This window comes from Myotis brandtii, unplaced genomic scaffold (assembly GCF_000412655.1).
Source record: "Myotis brandtii unplaced genomic scaffold, ASM41265v1 scaffold704, whole genome shotgun sequence".
Lineage (NCBI taxonomy): Eukaryota > Metazoa > Chordata > Mammalia > Chiroptera > Vespertilionidae > Myotis > Myotis brandtii.
In genome coordinates, this window is record NW_005370762.1 from 1,236,423 (window position 1) to 1,247,452 (window position 11,030).

Genomic DNA, 11,030 nt, shown 5'->3' on the forward strand with positions numbered 1-11,030 from the left:
ACTCTCTATCCCTCTCCCTTCCTCTCTGTAAAAAAAAATCAATAAAATATATTTTTTAAAAAAAAGAAACAAAAGACATAGGGTGGCTGAATGGATAAAAATACAATATACTACCTACAAGAGACCCACTTCAGATCAAAAGACACACACAGCCTGAAAGTAAAGGGAGAGAAAAATATTTCATGCAAATGGAAAGAAAAAAATTGGGTAGCCATACTAATATCAGACAAAATAGACTTTAAAATAAAGGCTATAACAAAAAACAGAGAACACTTCAAAATCATAAAGGGATCAATCCAAACAGAGGATATAACCCTTGTAAACATTTATGCACCCAGTGTAGAAGCACCTAAGGATATAAAGCAATACATTAAAAAGATTATACACCATGATCAAGTGGGATTTATTCCTGGAATGAAAGGTTGGTTCAATATCCACAAATCAATTAATGTGATAACCACAAACAAAATGACGGGTAAAAACCATATGATCCTATTAATAGGTACAGAAAAAGCATTTCACAAAATCCAGCACCCATTTATGATAAAAACTCTCAGCAAAGCGGGAATAGAGGAAGCATACCTCAACATAATAATAGCCATATATGATAAACCCACAGCTAACATCAACAGAGAAAAACTAAGAGCATTTTAAGATCAGGAACAAGAAAAGGATGTCCACTTTCACCACTTTTAAGTCCTTCTTACACCAATCAGACAAGGAAAGAAATAAACGCCTCTAAGTTGGAAAGGAAGAAGTAAACGTGTCATTATTAGCAGACTAGAGGCCCAGTACACAAAATTCATGCACTGGGGGGGAGAAGGGGGTCCCTCAGCCCGGCCTGCACCGTCTCCCAGTTCAGGACCCCTCAGGGGATGTCCACCTGCTGGCTTAGGCCTGCTCCCCAGGGCATCTGGCCTAAGCTGGCAGTCAGATATCCTTCCGGCAGCCCGGGAGCCCTCAGGGGATGTCCAACTGACGGCTTAGGGATCGGGCCTAAGCTAGCAGGCGGACATCCCCAAAGGGGTCCCAGACTGCAAGAGGGCACAGGCCAGGCTGGGGGACCTCCCTGCCAGTGCATGAATGTCATGCACCAGGTCTCTAGTATCTCAATAAACAATAATAAATAAAAGCAACTTCTTTCAATAGCAAAAAGAAAACCACTCTCCACAGAGTAAAAAGGCAACTTTTCAAATTATGTGATTGGTAAGGGATTAATATCCAGAATATACAAAGAACTCCAAAACTCAACAAAAAAAAACAACCCAACTCAAAAATGGACAATGGACTTGAATAGACATTTCTCTAAAGAAAATATACAAATCGCCTGTAAATAAATGAAAAGATGTTCAACAGAACTAATCATTAGGGAAATACAAATCAAAACTACGATGATACCACCTCACCATTATGATGGCTATTATTAAAAACAAACAAACAAACAAAAAGCAAGTGATGGCAAGGATGTGGAGAAACTGGAATCCTGTTCACTGCTGGTGGGAAGGTAAAATGGTGTGGCCACAGTGGAAAACAGTATAGAGGTTCCTCAAAAAGTTAAAAATATGATTACTTTATGACCCAGCAATTCGACTTCTGGGTATATAATCAAAAGAATCAAAATCAGGGTCTCAAAGAAATATTTGTACACCCAGGTTCACAACAGCTAAACCATGGAAGCAACTCTCATGCGCATTGACCAATGATCAGATGACCGAAATGTGGCTTATACATACAATAGAATATTATTCATCCTTTAAAAGGAAAGAAATTCTGCAATATGCTACAATATGGAAGTACCTTGAAGACATCTGCTAAGCGAAATAACCCAATCACAAAAAGACAAATATGGTATGATTCCACTTATATGAGGTATTTAGAATAGAGACAAAATCAGTGACAAAAAATATAATGGTGGCTGGGGAGGGGAAATGGAAATATGGAAAGTGGTTGCTTAATAGGTATGGAGTTTCAGATTTACAAAATGAACAGTTATGGGGATGAATGGTGGTGATGGTTGCACAACAATGTGAATGCCTTTATACCACTGAACTTTAAAAAGTCTATGATGGTAAATTTTATGTTATGTGCATTTTAACACACACAACACAAAAAGGAAATTGGAGGGGGGACAAAGAGATCTACTTCTGTGGCTGAAACTCTGAGTAATTTTAAGTAAGCCAGAAGTTGGATAGGTAGCCACTGGTAATAAAGATTTTGTTTGAGTAAAGGGCGGTGGAGAGGACATCTAATACCAGGGCATCTGCTCTGGAAGACACAATCTACCCATGGAATCTAAGAGAAAAGTCGGTGGTGCCCACCAACCCAAAGCAGAACCCCTTCCCACTGCAGCCCCACCCCTGGAGACCCACCTCCAGTTCCCACCCAGTCTCGACCTGAGGCTTTGGCAGTGGCCTGGAGACCTAAGGGCCCCTCCATGTATCCACAGTCCTCAACCAATTATGACAAAAATGCAAAACAGGACTCACCGCCCCCCCCCAACCCCTATCCTCATCCTCATCCTCATCCTTATCCTCATCCTCACATGCCCAGGAGCACAAATGAAAGAAGCAGGGACAGAGGGAATTCAAAAGCAGCACCTACTCAGAAGCCATGAACAAGGCCTGAAGGATGCTATTCACGTAGCATGTGTTGCCCAGATTGATCAAACCAATCTTGCCCGTGTCTGACTTGGCCACGAGCCGAGGGTAGAAGCCAGCCAGCTCGCTCTTCTGCGAGGTCCAGGCATCCTGCCCCAGCAGCTGCTTGATACGGTCCTCGTTGGGAACGTGGAGGTCCTGAGGAGGGAACAAGGCGGGTCAGCTCTAAAAACATCACCTCCTCTGGGAAGCCTGGGACTACAGCCTACCCCACACCCACCCAAGCACCGCCCCATATATGTTCTAGAGATACATATGAACAGCCTCCTGCTTTCAAACTTATTCTAGGGTCTCACCTTGACATAGGGGCTTTCTACATGATCTTCCATGTCACAGCTGCTTTAAGAAGGTGGTAAAATCCCCATTTAATAGATGAGAAAACGACTCAGATAAAGAATTTTTCAGGAAGCCCTAACTGGTTTGGCTCAGTAGTTAAGGTGTCGACCTGCAGACTGAAGGTTCTTGGGTTCAATTCCAATCAAGGGCATGTACCTCGGTTGCAGGCTTGATCCCCGGCACCAGTCAGGGCGCATGCAGGAGGCAACCAGTCAATGTATCTCTCTCACATTGATGTTTCTCTCTCTCTGTCTCTCCCCCTCCCTTCCACTCTCTCTAAAAATCTATGGAAAAAAGATCCTTAAGTGAGGATTAACAAAAAAAAAAAAAAAAGAATTTTCCAGGGATATACAAGAAGTAAGCGAAGAACCTGTACATTCTTAGAAGAGCCCAGGGTATGACAAACCTGAGCAATGACAACACAGGCCCATAGGCCAGATTCCACCTTGTCAAAATCCCAATCCTTGTCCTGCCTCTTGTCCTCACTAGCTGTGTGGCCGTGGCAGTGAGCCTCTCTCCGTCGGTTTCCTTGCCTGTCAAGGGAGGTTACTCCGACCTGGTGTGCGTGTGGCACTCTATCCTCTCACAGTGCTAGCACACAGGGATGCTCATGCCTCACCGTCTACTTTTAGGTTTGCAGAGTCCTCTTTTCTGGATTAAGTCACTCCCCCCTGGACCTTGATCCTACAGTCAGGACGGCAGGAGGATCCCAGGGGTCTGAGATGGGTCCTTGGTCACAGGCAAGATATTAGCAAGCTTTCCCACTCATTACCCTTTTTCATATTAAACAGCTGCATCTAAAAGAATGCCACCAAGCACTTGTCATGATAATGATGTTTTTTAAAGAAAAACACCTAAGCAAAATGTAGAGTTACTTAGGAGATATAAGCAGCATTCATTATAGTTCCTCTAGCCCTGCTCTGATTTCCAGACCCTGAGCACAGTCCCTAGATACAGGGCTCCAGAGCTTCAAACCAGAGCTTAGAGCTTAGCACCTAAAGCACGTTGTCTCCGGAGCGTACATCCTGTGGCCACTACAGCAGGTCGGGCTCCAGCACTGGTTCAACACTCCTGCTCAACCATTTGTCAGGATCACTTACCCGGTCATTTATCAGATTAGTCAGGCACCTCTCACAGCTGATTTTAAAAATGTAGGAGCTGCTAGAGGTGAAATAAGAAGATATGGGCCCAGTTTGGTCTCTCTTAGTCCATTCTTTTTTCTTCCTATCATCCCCTACCCAATCCCCACTCCACACACAACACAAATAAATAGGAACAAAAATGCAGGTAGTCAGAACCCCACACATGCTCACACGTGCACACAGAAGATGCAAAACAGCCAATGCCACTTTCCCAAAGATGGCACCTTTGACCTCTGAGGAAAATAAAACAAGAACTTCCAAATACTGGTAACTGTCAAGCTCCTAATGTTCCCGGAAATTTACATATGACAGCTCCCTTAGCAGGGACCACATCTCCCGGGGAAACTGCCATGACCTGATACAACTGTCTGTGTCAGAAAACTTTCCAGAATTTATTTATAAAGGAGCCTAAATAGAAAGAAGGGTGTACTCATAGAACACATGTGACAGAATCTTATAAACAACTAGAGGCCCGGTGCATGAAAATTCCAGGCCTGCCCCCTCTCATAGTCTGGGAGCCCTCAGGGGATGTCCTACTGATGACTTAGGCCCGCTCCGACCAGGCTGATCAGGGGAAGGCGCCGCCCCCATCACCCCGCTGCTGCTGCCACTGCCGACCAGCTGCGGCGGCTGCGAGGCCTGAGCCCTGGGCTTTGTAGCCACCAGGGCTCATGGCTGCCTGAGCCCATGGCTGCCTGAGCCCCGGGCCTCGCAGCCACTGTGGCTTTGTCTGGATGGACGTCCGGAGGACATCTGCCCTAATTAGCATATTACCCTTTTATTAGTATAGATAATATCCTGCAGATTTGATTGGTACCAACTGGCTTGTACCAGGGGCTATTCAAAGCCATCATCATATAAAAGTAGCACATCTTCCTGGAGCTACATTCTCTAATATTCAAGGAAAACCGTGTTTGTGTCAAAACAACTGTAATTATAAAATACATACTTGAATCTTTAAAGTAAAATAAATTTTAGACTCCGAGCTTGCGTCGGGCTGCCTGGAGTGAGGCCCCGCCTCTGACATCAGCCCAGCTCTTCCTCTCACTGGAGGCCTTCCCGCCCTCTGGCTTCTCCCTGCTCCCGGCTGACCCTCAGAGGTTTTCATACACTGCTTAGATCAGAACTACTTTTATAGAAGTTGGTCACACGACCCCCCCAGGCTAAAAGCTCCTCAATGGCCATGACTCATGGCTGTGTCCCCGGTTCCCAGTTTGTGTGGGGTGCAGATTAGGGTATCAATAAAGTCATGTGAACAACTGTAAACAATACCTGCTCTGGAGTGCTCCTGGTCTGGTGGGGGAGACAGACAGTGACAATGTGTGACAGAGCAATGTCCAGGGCTGTGGGGGCCCAGAAAAATGCTGACCCGACCTGGTGGGGCCAACCTCAGGAAGGTATTGAGAGTTATCAGGGAGGGCTTCTTGAGAGAGGTTAACACTTAAGCAAAGCCTTATAGGTATGTAGGAGCTATTCAGGAAGAACAAGAAAGGGTTTACAGTTAGAGAGAGGGGCATGTGAATAGGCTCAGAGCAATCCTGAGAGAAGATGACCCATCTGGGGGGTCAATGTGCCTGAAGCAAGATGGGCCAGGGGAGGTGATGGGAGACAGCCAGGAACCAATTGATGGGGGCTGCCACCAACCTGCAGTATGGCCCTGAGCAAGGCGCAAAGTGACACTCTTGTCAAAGTGGAGTGCGGGGGCAGTGGGGGATTGTCACTCACCTTGATGGCCTCCATGACGGGCTCATACAGGTCCGGGAAGCCCGGGAACCGGAACACCATGCAGTGGACCAGCTCTGCCAGCTGCTCCAGGCAGCTGGTCCCCGAGTTGGAGTCCTCCTTGAGCAGAGAGGCCACCATGGGGGGGATGTGAGGGAGGAGCTGTGAAAGCAGAGCGGGGTCAGGCTCAGCACCAGTTTACCCACCTGAGACAGGATGCTGCTCACTGTGGATCACCCACCTGCCCACTGTCCCCCTTACCACACACGGGGCTCTGAGCTCAGCATGCAGGTGACCCCCCTTACAAGATCGGTGGATACCCTGCCTCAGTCTCTTCAGCCATAAAATGGGATCAATAATTCCCTCCTCACAGCTGAGGGAAAGCCTGAGCCCAAGCCCTGGCTGTTAAGCCTCAGCCAACTGACCCGCCCGAAGGCCTGAGTGCCCATGGCCTCGCTGCCCACCCGGAATGGTGCGGGGCTGCCATGTGGACAGCGTGTGGACAGCCTGACAGAGCCTGAGCGGCCGCCTCCGGACAAACACCATCATTCTTTCACCAAACACGTTTGTCAAGCCCTTCATCCTCACAGCGATTCATGTGGCTGTGATTCCTGTCCCCACTTTCCAGATGAATAAGTTGAAGTCAGAGAGGTTATACAATTGCCGAGGGTTTCACCGTGGGTTACGGAAGAAGCTGGTGTCTGGATCAGGTCTGTCTGAATCCCAAGGCCATTTCTCCCTTCTGTGCTACAGGGAGTTAACTTTCCAACCCATGGAGTTGCTACACCAGAATGTCCCAGAGATGGACAGAGCCAGGCCATGAACTGGGAGCAGGGGAGCCCAGGACAGGGATGGAAAGAAACCAACATCTGTCAAGTCCCCAGAATGTGGCAGGCTCTTGACGAGTATCACCTCATCTAACCCTCTCCCACCACCCTGGGGGTCACCCCTGTTCAGGCTGAGAGGTAAGTACCTGACCCCAGGTCATGTCTGGCAAAGAGCAGAGCTGGACTCAACCCCATGCACCCAACCCTGGTTCTGCGCTTCTCCCATTGCAGCAAATGGGGACCATCCGAATCTACGGCCCCAACTGCAAGTCCACAGGAGGAGGCAGGGGAAGGCTGCACCCGGGCCTCAGGCTGTCCTTCCCAAGGAAGGGCCCGGAAGCCAGCAGAAAGGGCCCTGAGCTGGAGGCCAGGCCACCTGGGCGCTGACAGGCAGCAGGATACAGAAAAGGCACTGGGTCAGGAGTCAGAACAACTGGTCTAGGATCGGCCCTGCACTGCTCACCAGCTGTGTGTCTGGGAAGGGACTTAACCTCCATAACCTTCCGTTTCCCCAGCTGAACAGTGCAGAAAATGACAGAACCTCTTTCTTGGGGCTGTTCCGGGAGTTAAGTGAGCACACGTATGTACTGCCTTTAGCACTGTGACCGGCACACAGCTGTTACCCAGGGAACATCAGCTGTCATCATTCTAGGCTTGTCCCTCTCCTAGGGGCTCATGGGGAGGCCATAAAAATCCTCTGGTCTCAGTTCCCTATCTGTAAATTTGGGTCTCAAGTCTCCTCCAGTCCTAATATCCAGGGCTTCAAAGGCTGGGGCTTCAAGCGCTGACCCCTTGATCCCCAGCAGAGACAGTTGTCTGGCCTCCCGTCAGACCAATGCAGGACGCAGCAGCGATGGCCCTTACCAGGTGGAAGGCCTCGTGGGAGTGCTGGAAGGTCAGGAGCATGTACTTGAGGACGGACAAGGCGGCTCCCCGGACAATGGGGTACAGAAGCTTGGAGAAAACCTGCAAGAGAATCCCTTGTCAGGAGTCCCCCAGGCCTGGGCCGCCCCAGACCAAGTGCAGCCACAGGCTTGAGGGGAATCAGAGACCCCAAAGTTGAAGCAGCGGACCCATGCCAGAGCAAGACCAGGGAGGCACTCACTGGGTGGACAGACAGACGGTGAACTGGACAGTAAGACAGCTTAGCTATCTGGTGGATGGATGGACAGACACACCAAAAGTAACGTACACATGCTTGAGTGAGCAGTCAGAGGAGAGGATGGGGAACCTGAGGCTCAGAGAGGGCAGTGAATTGTCCCAGGTCACAGAGGGCTTGGGTGGGAGTCCCCGTGCTCTGCCTCTCAGACCGGCAAGGCCCCTGCCAAGACACTAGCAGGAAGGGACACGAGCAGGGGCCAGGTCAGGGGCCCACCAACCTTATGCTCTGCCTCTCAGACCGGCAAGTCCCCTGCCAAGACACGAGCAGGGGCCAGGTCAGGGGCCCACCAACCTTCTCGATTTTGGCGAGTGAAACCTCAATCAAGATGCTGAACTTCTTAACAGCAGCCAGGCCCTTCAGCAGTGCAATGATCCACTTGTCAATGTTCTTCCCCAAGGGCCAGGACACCCAGTCGATCATCCTGGTGAGGGGAATGACAGTGACACAGGGACTAGGGAGGCCCAAATGCCTGGGTGGTGGTGGCCAGAAACTAGCCATAATGTCCTGAGGCCCCACAATGACTCACTCACCCTACACAGGGCAGCCCTGGGCTATGTGGGATGAACAAGCAAACGAGCCCAGCACAGGCAGCTGGCAGAGACTGGGGCTCCCAGCCCAGCAGGAGGGGAGCCTGGCCCTTTCAGCACCCCAAACCTCACCCCCATACACTATGGGCTGCCTCTGCCTGGACCCTGGAGCCCAATGGCAGGAGGGGCACTGGCCCCCGGGGCCAGAAGCTCTGGCTCCAGCAAACCATGGCTTGTGAACTGGAGCAAGTCACTTACTCTCTCAGCCTCAGTTTCTTCTTCTGTAAAATGGGGACAATGCCTACCAACAACAGGGTTGTATGGGTTAAAAGAGATAATAGCAAACACTTATGTAGTATTCACTCTGCATCAGGCACTGCTCTATCTGCCTTATTACACACATCAACCCATCTGACTCCCCTAACACAATATCTGTGCACACTGAGCATAAAGCTAGTAGGTTCCCAGGAAAATGTCACTATTACTATTTTTATAATCAGTAGAATGTACTACAGAGAGGTAGAACAACGTGAAAACAAAGTAACAGTAATAACAGTTTCTAGGCACTTTACATGCATTACCTGATCTTATCTAATTTTATCCTCAAAACAATCCCATAAGATGGGTTCAGTTATACTGTTTTATAGATGAAGAAGCTGGAGCATAGAGGAAGTGAGCAACTTGCCCACAGTCACACAGGCAAGAAGTGGTAGAGCCAGGATTTGAACTTGGGCAGCCTACCTCTACCACTCACACTTTTTACCACTAAAGACAAGGAATCCAGGAAGGCCCAGTGGAGACAGTGGACCTGTACACGAGTATGGAAAGAATGGCAGGGGGAGGCATGCCAGGTGAATGGGACCTGCAGAGCCAAAGGCCTGCCGGCAGGAGGGTAGGCAGCATTTTCTGGGCCCACTGGACGAGCAGGTGTGGCTAGATCAATGTGTGAAGATGTTCAAATGAGGTGAGGATTGTGCAAAAGCTCTGTGAGCTGAAAAGACCCAAACTCATAAAACATTTTTTGAAAGTACTTCCACCTTCTAATGTGACCCCGTGGAAGCCTGACAATTTCTTATACCATCACCCACATCTGCTACCACAGAAGGGGAAACGGAGGCTCAGACAGTTCACTGACCTGTCCAGGGCCTCACCGCTAGTACCCAGCCTGGGAGCATCACTAGGGCAGGGCCCTCTGCGCCTCCCACATCCAGCCCTGGGCCAGACACAAAGCAGAGCTCGAAAAAAGATGGATGAATGAATAAGCATGAGGGTGTGGGCCCTTAAACACTAAATCTAGCCCAGCAACCCCACCCAGAAGAAGGGCCCTCAGCCCTGGGCCCTCAGCCCACCTGCTGACGGCCATCAGCATCTGAGAGTCCGTCACACTGTCGTCATTGCTGAGGTTCCGGACGACACCATCCATGAGCTCCAGTGGGAGGTGCTGGACCATGCTGGCCAGGGCACAGGACGGTGGCTCCTCCTCTGGAACAGGGGGCAGGGCTGAGCTTAGCGAGGCGGGTGTGCCCCCCACCTCCCCATCGCCCCTTCTCTCATGCTGCCAAGGAACTAGCTGGGCCTCTGCAAAGAGGACGTCCAGGCTGCCTCCTCGCCTCCTCAGATTCACGGCCTCTGATTCAATCTGAACTCATTCACTCGTCAACCCGACCCTGGCACTGCTTTGGGCCAGCCCTGTGCTAGGCACACAGAAAAGCACTGGCCTCACCTGTGGGCGTTCATGCAAGGTCTTTAAGAAGGGGTCACATTGGAGTTGGCGAGAGCAATAGGAGGCATAGATGGGCTTGGGGAGAGGGAGGACAATCCATCTGGAACCACACAGACCAAGGCCAAGCGGTCAGAGGAACATGTAGTCATCCAAGTTTGCTGTCCAGCTGTACAAAGGCCCAGATTCTTACACACCAGCCTTGGTTCTCCCTCCTTCCTTTTCCCTAAACCGCCCTACAATCAGGGAAGGCACAGACCTTATTTCAGTCATCTGCACTATAATCCGGGTTCCAGTTCTCAATGGACGGCCAAGATTCTACATTTCAGAGTTGACATCTGCAGGTTCTATTGCAGCTCCAGACCGTCCCTCTGCCTGCCGGAGCACCGTGCCCCCGCTGCCGGGTGCTGCCCACCTCTCCCAGATCTGGCTCAAAAGTCACCCCTTCCAGGAAGCCCACCCGGCCCAAAGGGCATCATGTCCTCCTTCCTATTGTCTCGCTCAGCCCCGAGGTCCTCCTTCTGGCCAGATTAATCTGGGTTGGACCTTTTCCCACACCAGGCAGTCTGCTCCCCGCGCGCCAGCACCCACCACAGGATAGGCCTCCCAGCAGGTGCTCCGCATAGGAGTGCGAACTCATTACGAGAACATCGCTCCCCCACCTGTGCATCCGCCCGTGGCACACACATACCGCACCGCACACGGGCACCCCAAGCAGAAGAATGTGCACGAATGTGCACACACTCAGCACCTTGGCACACACGAGCTCCCTCCTGCCCCAACCCCAGCCTCCCAGTAAGCGCACACCCACCTGTGCCAGAGATGACTGCGAACAACTCCTTGAGGCAGGGCAGGATGGCGGCGGGCTGCGCGCGCCACAGCTGCGCCAGGAGCCCGCTCACCTGCTGAGCCTGCTCCAGGAACTCCACGGCGCCCT

General features: G+C 50.6%; 1 protein-coding gene across 2 annotated transcripts in view; it reads right to left on the bottom strand.

Moving 5' to 3' along the window:
- The window catches only part of USP35 (ubiquitin specific peptidase 35), an 18,873-nt gene extending 7,849 nt beyond the window's left edge, over positions 1–11,024 (bottom strand). Inside the window, exons 1-6 of one of the 2 annotated variants that reach the window (XM_014529995.1) lie at positions 10,905–11,024; positions 9,723–9,855; positions 8,138–8,267; positions 7,549–7,650; positions 5,861–6,019; positions 2,602–2,795 (exon numbers count right to left, since the gene is read on the bottom strand). In XM_014529995.1, coding sequence (XP_014385481.1) covers positions 2,602–2,795; positions 5,861–6,019; positions 7,549–7,650; positions 8,138–8,267; positions 9,723–9,823 — 686 coding nt within the window. In that variant the 5' untranslated portion in view covers positions 9,824–9,855; positions 10,905–11,024. Of the gene's footprint in view, positions 1–2,601; positions 2,796–5,860; positions 6,020–7,548; positions 7,651–8,137; positions 8,268–9,722; positions 9,856–10,904 lie in introns of those variants that run through there. The other variant, XM_014529996.1, reaches the window with a different exon arrangement.
- Positions 11,025–11,030: the final 6 nt, after the last annotated feature.